Source organism: Phyllopteryx taeniolatus, chromosome 2 (assembly GCF_024500385.1).
Source record: "Phyllopteryx taeniolatus isolate TA_2022b chromosome 2, UOR_Ptae_1.2, whole genome shotgun sequence".
In the NCBI taxonomy this organism is placed as follows: Eukaryota; Metazoa; Chordata; class Actinopteri; order Syngnathiformes; family Syngnathidae; genus Phyllopteryx; species Phyllopteryx taeniolatus.
The window spans coordinates 32,624,178-32,639,497 of record NC_084503.1 but is presented as its reverse complement, the minus strand read 5'-3'; the positions used below and the strand labels follow the sequence as shown (position 1 = coordinate 32,639,497).

The 15,320-nt window shown below is 42.5% G+C and overlaps 1 protein-coding gene across 7 annotated transcripts in view; it reads left to right on the top strand.

The window, feature by feature from the left end:
* Positions 1–2,973: 2,973 nt before the first annotated feature.
* Positions 2,974–15,320, top strand: part of esrp2 (epithelial splicing regulatory protein 2) — a 37,795-nt gene continuing 25,448 nt past the window's right edge. For 2 of the 7 annotated variants that reach the window (XM_061765776.1, XM_061765778.1), the window contains exons 1-5: positions 2,976–3,128; positions 3,321–3,473; positions 3,896–4,024; positions 14,465–14,578; positions 15,220–15,320. The exon at positions 15,220–15,320 is cut by the window's right edge and continues 14 nt beyond it. In XM_061765776.1, coding sequence (XP_061621760.1) covers positions 3,048–3,128; positions 3,321–3,473; positions 3,896–4,024; positions 14,465–14,578; positions 15,220–15,320 — 578 coding nt within the window. In that variant the 5' untranslated portion in view covers positions 2,976–3,047. The other 5 variants (XM_061765773.1, XM_061765775.1, XM_061765774.1 and 2 more) reach the window with 5 other exon arrangements.

The following is a 15,320-nucleotide window of genomic DNA, read 5'->3' as shown; positions in this document are numbered from 1 at the left end:
TGTATGTTCCATTTGTTGTTTCACAAAATGCGGAACAAAGTTTATATATATATATATCCATCCATCCATTTTCTGAGCCGCTTATCCTCACAAGGGTCGCAGGGGTGCTGGAGTCAATCCCAGCTATCAACGGGCAGGAGACGGGATACACCCCGAACTGGTTGCCAGCCAATCGCAGGGCATTCGCACTCACATTCACACCTAAGGGCAATTTAGAGTCTTCAATTAACCTACCATGCATGTTTTTGGGATGTGGGAGGAAACCGGAGTGCCCGGAGAAAACCCATATATATATATATATATATATATATATATATATATATATATATATATGCGTCTTAAAGCACGCATATTATTTAGCAACACAGTTTTCCATCAACAAAGTCAGTGAATAAAAACTGATAAAAAAAAAAAAGATGCTGGGTCAACACTGTCATTATCATAAGTCACACAACCAGTAGATGGCAGTGTCAGAACTACCTTTTCTTATGATGACTTCCTCGACATTACGATGTGCCAATGTGGTGTCACCAGCCGTCAAAATATTAGGTACAGCTACACATCTAATGAGAACCAAAACAAGAGCTGAATTTAAAAAAACAATCTGCATTTACCAAGGTATATAATACTATTTAAAAGTAGAAATAGAGCTGCTGCGCTGTCATTAGTTATTAGCCATGATGTGGCTGTGATGTCATGGCATTATCAGACGATCATAACACCAAAATAAGCCAAATTAGATTCTTCTGATGTCATCCCTGTGCAACTCACTCGCAACCTTTATTGGGTGCGCATACTGTATTGCATTGTAGTTCCTATGGTAATGCTGTCGTGTACACCTGAGTATGCTGTAGTGCAGTTAGCCTAAAAATACTGTACACACATTACATTAACACAGTACCTCTCTGTAATAGTGTCAGTATTTGGGGCCCTTTATTCTTATTTATTCAGAGTAGTGATGGGGAAATACCCTGGAATTTTTATATTCAGAGAGGTTTAAAGAATAATGGTTCACACTGCTTTACAGTTAGTGGATCTGGGTTTGAATCTCCATTGGGACACGTCTGTGTGACACGTTAGATTACTCTAAACCGGCCGTAGTTGTGAATATGTGTGTGAATGGTTGTTTGTCAACATGTGTCCTGCAAGTAACTGGCAACCAATCCAGTAGGTACTTCTTAAAAGGAGGGTTTCAAGTATAAACATGCCATTCAATAAATGTTCTCCGTTGTTGTGAATCATGATGGAATATGCATTCAACCTCCCAAGTGTTGCTTAACTACTCAGACCGGTTCATCTAGGACAAAAAAAGGTGGAGTTTAACAATTGAAATGATCAGGAAAGACAAAGTACATAAAAAGGTGGAGTTTAACAACTGAAATGAGAAGGAAAGAGAGTACAAAAAAGGTGGGGTTCAACAATTGAAATGAGAGGGAAAGACATCTCTAAAGAGATGTGGTGTGTCAGAGGTGAGAAAATATGGAATTTGGGGATCTTGGCTATAGGCAAGTAAGGACGTTCATCCTTACTGAATATATCCTTACTGTTCCCAACCGTAAAATAGTAAACCCATAGATGGATACGCTTGATTTGTGCAATTTTTAGTAACAACGTATAATATGCAAGAAAATATCAAGCACAGTGTCATTTTCAGTATATTTAAGCTAAAATGTCAGTGAGAATGGTAGTTTAAAGCAGGGGTGGGAAAACTACGGCCCATGAAATGTATATGGCCCTGTAATAGCATTTGATGTGACCCACAATGCAATTCAGAACAAAAAAAATCAAAAGGAAATGCTATAAAAATCATCCAAACATTTAACCCTAAAATTCTCATAATAAAAAACAACAAGCACTTATTCGATTGCGGCATTATCCATCAAGCCATACATTTTCTATAGTGCTTGTCCTTATGAGGGTCAGGTTAACTGGAGCCTCTCCCAGTAGACTTTGGGCCAGAGGTGGGGTAGACCTTGGATTGGTCGACAGTCAATCTCACTGCATGTATAGAAAAACAACCATTCACTATCTTTTAAGAGTCTTCAATTAAACTAACATGCATGTTCTTGGAATGTGGGAGGAAGCCGGGGCTCTCATCGCTGCATTGACCTATATATTTCCTGGTTTAATTAGAATTGGTAGTAAAACCCTTTTCATCATGCTGTTCACATTTTGACATCATGAGACCAAGACAACACTTAAGAACTCATCAATCGAACTGCAATGGTGTCTTCAAACAAGATGGTCTCAGAGGAAAGTGGCCACTGAGTTTAGAGTGTCACAGTGTCATCAGCAGGTTGCAACAGAGATAATAATAATAATAATAACAATAATAATAAGAAGAAAATCTGGTACCAAGTGGACGTCCTGGGAAATGTATTGGTCAATAAATGGATCAAACACCTGCGAATATTTCCATTCAGCTCCTTGTTAGAGAACAGAAACTTGAAGAGTTGGACTTGTGCATTCAAACGTTGAGAGAAACTCAAATTTAGTTCACCTGTAAAGGTTTAAGTGCATTTTAGATTCATCCTGAAATTCACTCAAAAGCTGAATACTGTTGTATCACTAACATTTGTGAGTGTATGTTTCATAAATTTGGTATGTCCCTGGAATGTATGGGAACACAACCAGAACAAGTAACCGTTTCTTTTGATGCTAGTGTTCCTTCATGTCACATCTTTTTAATGTAAATTTGTAATGCCAGTAGTTTTGTAAACGTCATATGAATAACTGCTCAGTGTAACGTCCTATAAAACCATCTAAAACATGACATTTTTTTCAAGTCACTAATCTTCAACATTCCTCGCGTAAACTTCTACCACAGCCCTATTTTGTCAGGCTACTTCCTGGTTAAACGCCACTGACTAATCAGATAACAAATACGCCTCTTTGTCCCGCCCTCACCTTTGCGAAACAGCCAATAAGAAGACACCTCCGGGACTTGCCTCGCTCAAGGGCTGAGACACACACACAGGTAACTAAGAAAAAAGAAAAAAAACTGGGGGAGAAAAAAAAAAAACTCCAAGGCTTGTTATGGAGTTCGTATGAACGAAACACGGATTTCCACCCTTCTTTACCAGTCAAACCAGTATCGCTGGATAGAACACTCTCAAGTACAGCAACAGGTAGAGTGACTGGCCGCAAACTCCTTCGTGGCTCCCTATGAAAATAATCTCCCCTCTTTTTTTTTTTTTTCTATCTCCTCTCTCTCCTCTTACCTCAATTGAGTTTCCAGACCCTTTTGTTCGCTCTTCTTATCACTTGGAAAAAGGTGAACCCTCGTGTTGTTTTTAGTTTAATCTTTGCTTTAATTGTAGTTTTTACCCTTGTGGTCCCTGATGGCTTCGCACAGTGATACTCTGGTGGTGTTCTTTGGGGCAACAGCTGGTGCAAATGGGGGTAAACTGGGTTCGGATGAGAGGGAAATAATTCTCTTGGTGTGGCAAATTGTGGACCTTCGTGAGAAAAAGGTACGGCCCGTTCGTTCGTCCGGTTTCTTGTACTCGAGTGTGCGTGTGTGTATTTTAATTCGGTATCGTGTGTGCCATTTGACAGAAATCAACACGGTGTGTGCTAATGCTAGCTTTTTAGCTCACCTTTTGGCCAGGTGTGTGACAAGCTGGCACACGAGGGGGTTGTACTTTTTTTTTTTTTTTTTTTTTTTTTTTATTTTATTTTATTTTTTTAAGACCCCTTGTCCCCCCAAATTGACCAAAAGCACACCTTTTTGATTTACCATGTCAAGCCACCCCTTGACTATTGAAGTTCTCCTTCGCAACCACGTTGTCATTTTATTTCTTAATTGTCAATTTCCCGTATGGGAGGGCAGCCTGTGAAGTAGTTTTTCCTCTTGTTAGTGAGAGAAGAAATGCTAAAGGTTTGTTCCATTCAGGTGGGCAAGCTTCACAGATGTCTTGTCAAGCCAGACACTTTGGAGCTTACAGATCAGTGCAAAGAGGAGACTGACCTCAGTTTGGACGACGTCGTCAGTGCTGAACCCCTGGATGCAGTTCTGCAACAGGTGAGTCTTTGAGACCCTTGTGCATCTTCAGAATGATTCATGACTGACACCACGTCGTTGAAGAAGCAGCGGAACCTTTAAAGAGAGCACAATTTTTAGTTTTATTTTTTAAGGATTTTGTTCTTAATTGTCATAGAAGTGTAAATAAAAAAAAAAAAAAGTAAAAGTTGACATTAAATGTTAACCCCCCCTAAATTCTTTACTTTAGTGATGTAAAATTGTTTACTTGGAAAGTGTAAAAATAAACTTAGCTCTAGCTTTTCAGTGTGAAGTGCGCATGTTCTGTGCATGTGGATTTTCTCCGGGTACTCCAGCTTACTCCGACATTCTGAAAATGTGCATGTTGGGTTAAATGAAAACTCCAAATTGTCCAAAGGTCTGAATGTTTGTCTATATATCCCCCGAGATTGGCTGGCGTCCAGTCTAAGTTGTGTCCTGCCTCTTGTCCGTAGTCAACTGGAATGACTGTAGCTCATCCGTGCTATAGAAAATAGATTGGTAAAACGTGGCCCTGCGAAATCACTGCTTCAGAGCTGTTAATTCTGTGGGATTTCATGCAGCAATAGGGTATTCTGGAATTTGGTACTACAATTTGATGCGTGATGACAGCTAGCGGCTGGTGTGATGTATGCAAAACTTGCCTTGACAGTCAGCATTTTCTTTTAACACAACAGGAAGGAAGATTTGAGTGTCAAACTCCTCATCCCTCTCCGACCTTTGTAGAATTCCCTTTTACGCAGGTGGTGCTCACCTATTGCAGTTCTGATATTAACTCAAATCCCAACAGTTTGTATAGAAAAAATGTGAGACAGTGCCAGCTTTAGTAATAAATTGGGCTAAAAACAATTCAAATACTTTCCAAATGTACCAACGTAGACTTGGTTAATCACTAAAACACTTGACCTTAAGCTGCTAGCCTGTCATCACCTCGACCGCTAGTCTTGTATGATGTACTTTCCCCCAAACTGAATGAACTTTGGGGTGTTAAAATTGTTCAGATTCCACTTGATGGTATTTGAGGAGCTTGTTGTCCATATTTTGCGCATAGTTCTGTTTAAGCTGTAATACAAGAACCGCAAATCTCCTTGATGAGCTTATTATTGGGGTGGGTTGGGGTTCTGACGTAGATGTTCAGGAGCTAGCATCGCCCGAGGTTGTTGGAGATTAAGAGTAGTCGCAGGTCCGGTCTTGTCTTGGCTTGATGCATGCTGCAGACATCTGGAAGGTGAGTTGTTTACCTTCGACCGCACCTCTCTTTTAGGCTGGAGGACAGATAGAGGAGAAGGGAGGGGACAGTGGTGCGTCTTAAAGAGGGCGTTTTAGATACAATTTCCTTGCATTGCTCCTCGTTACTATGTGTGTTTAGCCAATAGTGCTTATGTTGTCAAACATGTTTTTTGAGCAACCTTGCAAGTGTTTGTTTGCACTGGGTCCTCCTTTCGCCACCCATGCCTTGAAAGTCTCTCATGATCATGCTGTTATGATGGGCTTAATGCTAACACTGCTTTGTATTCTTGCTCAGAGTGAAATGCTTAACGCTTTGAACGGGGCTGGTTAAGGCCTCACTGTAGATTAGTTTGTGTGCTGAACCTTCAAATATTAACCCAAGCAATCACTTGGTTCTTTTCATTCCTTTGTGTCACCCATTAATCTCTTGCTATTGGTCCCTTCATCGCTTGTTTTTACTCTCTTTCATCAAGGAAAGACAAAATGGATTAATATAATTGATAAATTTGTTTCTAATTTAGTTTGGTGAAATGGTGACTGACTGGTCCAGTGTCTTTCGTGATGGTGAAACAGCAGTTCTGGGGGCGCTTTGAATGAGTGAGCCACCACCCTGGGGTGATTGTGCACGTGTTCTCTTCAATTTTTGTTATTAAATATTTAAGTGGTTACTAAAAACACAGCAAATTACATTTATTAGACATTTGTTTTAAAATATTTCATAGAACCAGTGTCCAAAAGGAATATATTGGATGGCGAAGAAAAATTTATACTTTTCATTAATTCTTAGTTTAACCCGTTTTTGACCTGCATGCATTGATCTCTCACTGTTCATTGAAAATAAAACTTTTATTGTTAATCATCTTGTCATAACATTGCATTCTTAACGAGAGGTTATTGGCACCAAGCTCGTCGAAACACAGTAAAGTTGGTTGTTGTTGAGTGACTTGTGAGTAGAGATTGGCAATGCATAATAATCAATTAATTGATTCTGTACTACTTGGCTGCAACTTGCAGAGAATTTAATTGTTTAAAATTAAATTACAATTATTACAAAGTTGTTAAATAAAGCAAGAATATAAAGAGTTAATAAAAAAATTATTTAAAACCAGTTTTGCATGTGATGTGAGAAGTGTCTGTGTTGAAATATGCGACTTACGTATTCAGATTTCACAGCTTCAATCATCTATTGTGTCATTTTAGGAACACGCCTGCAGTGACGAGAGCATAGGTTTGCTTCTTGTTGGGCCCATTTACAGCATGTTACAGCCTGTGTAGTGATGCATGCATCTTGTTCTTGGGGTGAAACTGAATCACCCCTCTGCCTTTTTAATAAATACAGCAAACATGTTTTGCAATGTGGTGCAGCTCACCCGGACTTCATGGGGATTTTGAGGCAAGTCCAGCAGGTGAATAGCCAAGAAGCCAAAGTCAAACAGGGCATCATTTCTGCTGGGTGTGTCATAAAATAAAACAAAAACAAGCAAACAAAAAAAGAGCATTGCAGCATTACACCCATTTGGATGTTGAATTTGCACTTTACATTTGCTTGTGTTCAGACTACTATGTGTAGAGTTCAAAGGCTTGTTCTTCAGTGTAAATATCCATATCTCAAGTAACTTATTTACTCTTGAATATATTGATTAATGCTATTTACAAGATTATTGTCACAGTATACAAGCGATAGAAGAAAAAAACATTCTCTGAACCATGGGCAGTTTTAAGCAGACAAAGTGACAAGTTATTGCACACTCGGGTCAAAACTTTCATTTTTTTAAATTAATTTTTTTAAATTAAATAATAATTGTTCACTTAAAAGTACAAATGCAGGGGAGGATTGGCTGCTTGAGTTTAATCTGTTCATATGTAACTTGGACCCAATTTTCAGTTTGTATGAGGATGTTGAACACTGGCTGACTAAAGTTTGATTTAAAAGTCGCAACAATATTAAATGTAAGTTCATCCCAATGCCTTTTGTGATTGTTCTTTAGATGTCTTTAACACTTAGACTTCCATTACACACTGACGCTCTTATCAGAGTTTGTTGCGGCCACCAGCAACACCCTTCCTCACCTCTGCATGAAAACACTCCACTGGAGAGAGACCTTTGATAGGACTACGTTCAAAGGCTGTTGCCTCCCACTCATTTGTGAAAATACCTTGTCGGCTGAAGCGTGTTGGAATGAAATCTCTGTCTGAATTGTGTGAGTCAGCTTTCTACGTCTCTTCTTACATTTTTTTCTCTTAACAATCCTTGTTGAGACAGGCTGGGGAAAAAACATGTAGGGTAAATCTTGATGCTCACTGAACAGAGCTCTCTTGTGCACTTAGTTCTTGTGATGTGCTGACATCCAACATGGCGGCCCTTCTGTTGGAGTGTTACAAAAATCCACGAATGGGTTGTGCATGACATGTTTTGTGGTGGTTTAAACTCTAAATTTTCGTGACTTTCAAGATATATTATTCAGAAAGTGTGCGTCAAATTCTGATTAGTACAGTAGAGTTGGACTCGTTTTTATGTTAACCACTATGCGGATTATGTCCAGTGTAAGGTGTACATGGGTGATTTGAGTGTAAAGCCTTCTGTGTCCTTGTGTGTCTCTCTTATGCTGCTGTTGGTCCAAAATTTGAACACATTTTCTTCAGTTTGAATAAAAGTCAGGGTGTGTTGTTGCTTCTCAAGAACTTTACTTTTGTCTGCTAACCTGCTTCAATAATTTGGCAAGCCTTGCGCTGCTATGAGCAAGTCTTTGTTTGGGTGAAACTTGACGTGTGAAACTCCAGTTGCTTATGGTAATTAAATTTTTTTTATTTGTAACAGCCGGATCATATGTAATTGGCTCAGTTCAGAATCTGTAGTTGCTGATGACGATCACTAAACAGTGAGAACCCAAGGACATAATGAGTCAGTCCTTGCACTCCATGTTGTGGCTAACTCTGATCATGAAAGCAGACTAAATGAAGCACTCACTGGAGCCATTTGACAACTTTGATGCTTTATTATTCGTGAGACCGTTCCAGGTTGAAACCATTTTGAATGTTCCCCTCCTAGTTTGTTTGCAGTTGTTTGGCATTGCCTCGTGGCCTTGCATTTTCTATGCTGAGAAACGGGCCCATACATGCACCTGTAATACTCGCTTTCTGATTATTAGTCATATGTAGCCTGTGGCCATGTGAGACGCCTGCCTGTCAGCCAGTTTCACTGAGCATAATTTATGTTGTCACCTATTGCAGCTGTAGGGATTCAGGGGGCAGAATATCCTTCCCAATTCACTAGGCCAGGGTTTGCCAAACTTTGTCATCCCAAGGCCCAAATTTGAAAATTGGAAATATAAGCAAGGTGAAAATCCAATTGAGGTATTTAAAAAAAAAAAAAAAAAATCTCTTTACAAAGATAATCAGTTTGATTCAACACTGTCAGTTATTAATTTTATAGCATCTTTATTATAGTAGTTGTAATGCGACTTAACTTCATATGGCCTCAAATAAGATATAAAATATTAGAAACAACGATGATGCAAGCTGTTTTATACCTGTATGTTGGGACAAATGGCATCAGGTTGACACAACACAATCATTGTGTGTATCTGAGTTAAAATAAAGCACGCATGTATGTGTGGGATGCTGGTGTTGAGGGCTGGGTGTTAGCGTAACTTGAAAAAGGCGGGTCAGACTTGTATGGTCTCTTGACAAGCGTGATCGCTCACCGCCGGCACAAAAACCTGTCAGACGAGCCTTGTTTGCGACGACAAAGCACACAATCCAAACCTCAAACATAGCACCACCTTCACTCGTTTGCCTTAAATTTGAAGTCCCTTAATTCTCACTTTCCTCTTTGTCACTGTTTGCACAGCAGCTGAATGGCACTCAAACTCTTTTATAATCATGTTGCGAAAGTCAATCAATTACTATTATTTTATATATATATATATATATATATATATATATGTATTTATATATATATATTTATATATGTATGTGTATGTATATATATATGTATGTATGTATATATATATATATATCTAGATAGATAGATAGATAATTTATATATATATATTATAATAGAGAGAGAGAGAGAGAGAGAGACTCTAAATTGCCCGTAGGCATGACTGTGAGTGCGAATGGTTTGTTTCTATGTGCCCTTCGATTGGCTGGCAACCAGTTCAGGGTGTACCCTGCCTCCTGCCCGATGACAGCTGGGATAGGCTCCAGCACGCCTGTGACCCTTGTGAGGATAAAGCGGTACAGACGATGGATGGATATATATATATCCATCCATCCATCCGTTTTCTGAGCCGCTTCTCCTCACTAGGGTCGCGGGCGTGCTGGAGCCTATCCCAGCTATCATCGGGCAGGAGGAAAATGGATGGATGGAGCTAAGTTGTCTGTGGCTTTATGCCCCTGGCAGGGTCACCCATGGCAAACAGGTCCTAGGTGAGGGATCAGACAAAGCACGGCTCAAAGACCCCTTATGATGATGACAAAAAATTGACTCAGATTTCCCTTGGCCGGACGCGGGTCACCGGGTCCCCCCTCTGGAGCCAGGCCTGGAGGTGGGGCTCGAAGGCAAGCGCCTGGTGGCCTTGCCTGCACCCATGGGGCCCGCCCGGGCATAGCCCGAAAGGGTAACGTGCGTCCCCCTTCCTATGGGCTCACCACCTGTGGGAGGGGCCATAGGGGTCGGGTGCAGTGCGAGCTGGGCGGTGGCCGAAGGCGGGGACCTTGGCGATCCGATCCCCGGCCACAGAATCTGGCTCTAGGGACGTGGAATGTCATCTCTCTGGCAGGGAAGGAACCCGAGCTCGTGTGTGAGGTTGAGAAGTTCCGACTAGATAGTCGGACTCGCCTCCACGCACAGCTTGGGCTCTGGTACCAGTCCTCTCGAGAGGGGTTGGACTCTCTTCCACTCTGGAGTTGCCCACAGTGAGAGGCGCCGAGCAGGTGTGGGTATACTTATTGCTCCCCGGCTCGGCCCCTGTACGTTGGGGTTCACCCCAGTGGACGAGAGCGTAGCCTCCCTCCGCCTTCGGGTGGGGGGACGGGTCCTGACTGATGCTTGTGCCTATGCACCAAACAGCAGTTCAGAGTACCCACCCTTTTTGGAGTCCTTGGAGGGGGTGCTGGAGAGCGCTCCCGCTGGGGACTCCATCATTCTGCTGGGGGACTTCAATGCTCACGTGGGCAATGACAGTGAGACCTGGAAGGGCCTGATTGGGAGGAACGGCCCCCCCGATCAGAACCCGAGCGGTGTTCTGTTATTGGACTTCTGTGCTCATCACGGATTGTCCATAACGAACACCATTTTCAAGCATAAGGGTGTCCACAGTCTAATCTCACGGCCTGGCCGTGGAACAGTGGACCAGCTCTACACCCTTGGCAGGGTCCTCGAGGGTGCATGGGAGTTCGCCCAACCAGTCTACATGTGTTTTGTGGACTTGTAGAAGGCGTTCGACCGTGTCCCTCGGGGGGTCCTGTGGGGGCTGCTTCGGGAGTATGGGGTACCAAACCTCCTGATACGGGCTGTTCGGTCCCTGTACGACCGGAGTCAGAGTTTGGTCCGCATATCTGGCAGTAAGTCTGACTCGTTTCCGGTGAGGGTTGGACTCCGCCAAGGCTGCCCTTTGTCACGGATTCTGTTCATAACTTTTATGGACAGAATTTCTAAGAGCAGACGAGGCATAGAGGGGACCTGTTTTGGTGGACTCAGTATTGCATCTCTGCTTTTTGCAGATGATGTGGTTCTGTTGGCTTCATCAAGCCGTGACTTCCAACTCTCACTGGAGCAGTTCGCAGCTGAGTGTGAAGCGGCTGAGATGAGAATCATCTCCTCCAAATCTGAGACCATGGTCCTCAGTCGGAATAGGGTGGCGTGCCCTCTCCAGGTCGGGAATGAGATCCTGCCCCAAGTGGAGGAGTTCAAGTATCTTGGGGTCTTGTTCACGAGTGAGGGAAAAATGGAACGGGAGATCGACAGGCGGATCGGTGCAGCGTCTGCAGTTATGCCAACTTTGTATTGGTCCGTTGTGGTAAAGAAGGAGCTAAGCCGAAAGGCGAAGCTCTCAATTTACTGGTCGATCTTCGTTCCTACCCTCACCTATGGTCATGAGCTGTGGGTCGTGACCGAAAGAACAAGATCCCGGATACAAGCGGCTGAAATGAGTTTCCTCCGCAGGGTGTCCGGGCTCTCCCTGAGAGAGAGGGTGAGAATCTCGGTCATCCGGGAGGATCTCAGAGTAGAGCCGCTGCTCCTCCGCATTGAGAGGAGCCAGATGAGGTGGCTGGGGCATCTGATTCGGATGCCTCCCGGACGCCTCCCTGGTGAGGTGTTCCGGGCACGTCCCACCGGGAGGAGACCCCGGGGACGACCCAGGACACGCTGGAGAGACTACATCCCTTGGCTGGCCTGGAAACGCCTCGGGATCCCCCCCGGAAGAGCTGGATGAAGTGGCAGAGGAGAGGGAAGTCTGGGCGTCCCTGCTAAAGCTACTGCCCCCGCGACCCGACCCGGATAAGTGGTAGAAAATGGATGGATGGATGGATGGATGGATTGGTAAACTTGCTCTTTAGAAGTTTATTTTGTTCAAGTTAGCAGTTGATTTGCACTTTGACCCGAACCCAGCTGTGGTCACTTCCAATGTCAAATTTGTTTAGGGTGGTGCAATCCGTAAATACCCCTTTGTCGTTGGACAGGAAGTAGTCTATGATGCTAGTGTTACCTTTGGGGCTTATCCATGTCCACTTTCTGTTCCATTTCTTGTTGAATAGCGAATTGATAAAGTGTAAGCCTTCTTGTTCAGCAAATTCTATTAAGCGTTCTCCTCTTTCGTCCCTTGATCCCATTCCGTAGGATCCAATTGATTTCTCGCCAGAGTTAAGACCAATCCTAGCGTTAGTCACCCATGACTATTCGAAATTTGTGCTTCGACTAAAAAGATGGGATAAATCCTCGTAAAATGCTTCCACCTCATCGTCGGTGTGGCTGATGGTCGGCGCATATATTTGTATCAATTGAAGCGAGTAATGCTTTCTAATAGAGATGGTACATGTGGTGATTCTATCGGAAACACTTTTGACGCTGATAACGTAATTGGCGATACTTTTATTAATAATGAAAACAACTCCACCATTGCGTCCGCTCTCTGATCCTCTGTAATAAAATAGATTATCGAGAGTCAACATAGCTTCATCTATCCGACGTAGTCCAATTATATCCCATTTGATGGCTTCTAGCTCAAGTTGTAGCTCTTCTAATCGAGAATCGTCCTTTTGCATTCGCACGTTGAGCGTCCCAAAAATAAGATTTTGTGCGTTAAGTCTTTTTTGCTTATTTCTTGCTACTTCTAAAGATTGTCCTTTTGGTTTGATTTAAAATGTTTGTAGGAGTAACCGTTTTCTGGTCTAGCATAGCCAAGTCCGTTGTCCGTAAACAGCCATAATTAACCCGGTGATTCTTAGCACCCTCTGCCGCCAAGCTTGTCTGTCCGCTGCCATAGGCAGAGGCTCTTTGGCCTCCAGGGAATGAGGGCCGTGTTTGCCACGAAGAAGGAATAGGCCCTAATCTGCCACGCAGTGGGTACGGAATGTTTTCAGACCCCCTTTATTTATCACTCTGTTATGTTGCAGCCATTTGTTAAAATCATTTAAGTTCATTATTTGTCCTCATTAATGTACACACAGCACCCCATATTGACAAAGAAAAAACTTTATTTTTGACATTTTTGCTGATTTATTAAAAAAGAAAAACAGAAATATCACACAGCCATAAGTATTCAGACCATTTGCTGTGACACTCATATATTTAACACGGGTGCTGTCCATTCATCGTTAAAATGGTTCTACACCTTCATTGGAGTCCACCTTTGTTTGATTATACTGACTGGACTTGATTAGGAAAGCCACACACCTGTCTATATAAGACCTTACAGCTCACAGTGCATGTCGGCGCAAAGTAGAATCATGAGGTCAAAGAGCCTGAAGAGCTAGGAGACAGAATTGTGGCAAGGCACAGATCGGGCCAAGATTACAAAAACATTTCTGCTGCACTTAAGGTTCCTAAGAGTACAGTGGCCTCCATAATCCTCAAATGGAAGACGTTTGGGACGATCAGAACCCTTCCTTGAGCTGGTCGTCCGGCCAAAGTGAGCAATTAGGGGAGAGCCTTGGCGAGAGAGGTAAAGAAGAACCCAAAGATCACTGTGGCTGAGGTTCAGAGATGCAGTCGGGAGATGGGAGAAAGTTCTAGAAAGTCAATCATCCACCAGTCGGGGCTTTATGACAGTGGCCCGACGGAAGCCTATCCTCAGTGCAAGACACATGAAAGCCAGCATGGAGTTTGCTAAAAAACACCTAAAGGAGTCCAAGATGGTGAGAAATTAAGATTCTCTGGTCTGATGAAACCAAGATAGAAATTGTGTGGAGAAAACCAGGCACTGCTACTCACCTGTCCAATACAGTCCTAACAGTGAAGCATGGTGGTGGCAGCATCATGCTGTGGGGGTGTTTTTCAGCTGCAGGGACAGGGAGACTGGTTGCAACTGAAGAAAAGATGAATGCGGCCAGGTACAGGGATATCTTGGACAAAAACCTTCTCCAGAGTGCTCAGAACCTCAGACTGGGCCCAAGGTTCACCTTCAAAAACACGATGACTCTAAGCACACAGCTAAAATACCGAAGGAGTGGCTTCAGAACAACTCTGTGACTGTTCTAGAATGGCCCAGCCAGAGTCCTGACTTCAACCCAATTGAGCATCTCTGGAAAGACCTGAAAATGGCTGCCCACCAACGTTCACCATCCAACCTGACAGAACTGGAGAGGATCTGCAAGGAGGAATGGCAGAGGATCCTCAAATCCAGGTGTGAAAAACCTCTTGCATCATTCCCAAAAAGGCTGTATTAGCTCAAAAGGGGGCTTCTACTAAATACTGAGCAAAGGGTCTGAATACTAATGGCTGTGTGACATTTCAGTTTTTCTTTTTTAATAAATTCGTTTTTTTTCTGTCAATATGGGGTGCTGTGTGTACATTGAGGGGAAAAAAATTAACTTCAATGATTTTAGCAAATGGCTGCAATATAACAAAGAGTGAACATTTTAAGGGGGTCTGAATATTTTGCGTACCCACTGTATATGTGTGTGTGTGTTTGTATAATATACTAGAAGCAATACCTGAAAATTATCAGAGAAATTACAATCCATTTTTGTCTGTGGTTGGTTTTGCAGTTCCAGCAGTCGTTGGCATCGGAATTGAAGAGTCTTGACAGGAACTCTTACACTCTTTGTGTTAACAGTCCCCTTGTCATCCGACAGGCCCTACACCCTGAGGCTTCTAAAAAGGTAAGTAGTGTTCCGCACTGTTAAAAAAAAACAAAAAACAACAACAAATGATCACCTGTTTTACTTTGCGTCTACTGTCATTACTTGTGCATGTAATAAAAGCGACAGGCATAAGTTCTGGAAAGAGATCCAAACTTGTATTTTATTACAGCCTTTTGCGGGCACCTGGCGTAAATGTTAGACACATTTTATTCAGTGTATTGCAAAGAAATGCTTCTAAAGCATTACTGTATGTGAGGGTGTGATATTGTGTAAGGAAATAAAACTGTGACAGTCGCTCCTTCTCGAAATACCAAAAAACAGTTTTTGCATTAGTAGAGCCTTGCTGCGTTGCCTTGTAGTGATAAAACCATTATACAAAACCATAGCATGTCTAACTTGAGATGCTCACACTCAAGATTAGTGTGAAAGTGTCAAAACACACCAGCCTTGTTTTTCAGTACTAGACTAAAATATCTGACCCTTTTGTGCAGGCAAGACCCTCTTTTTACGTCAGTTTCCTTAGTTTATAAAATTAAATTTGATTTTAAAAAAAATTGTTCCATTGTTATAATTCCAACTCTTGTGATATTTGTATTCACTTGACTCTAGTTTTTATGACGTACTATGTCAGCATATCATTCTGGTTTCTCGCTCCTCAGAATCTTGTCCTTCCTGAGTGTTTCTTCTCATTTGTGGACTTGAGAAAAGAGTTTGAGAAATGCTCCCCCAACGCTGGCCCTCCAAACAAGCTGGAGCTCCC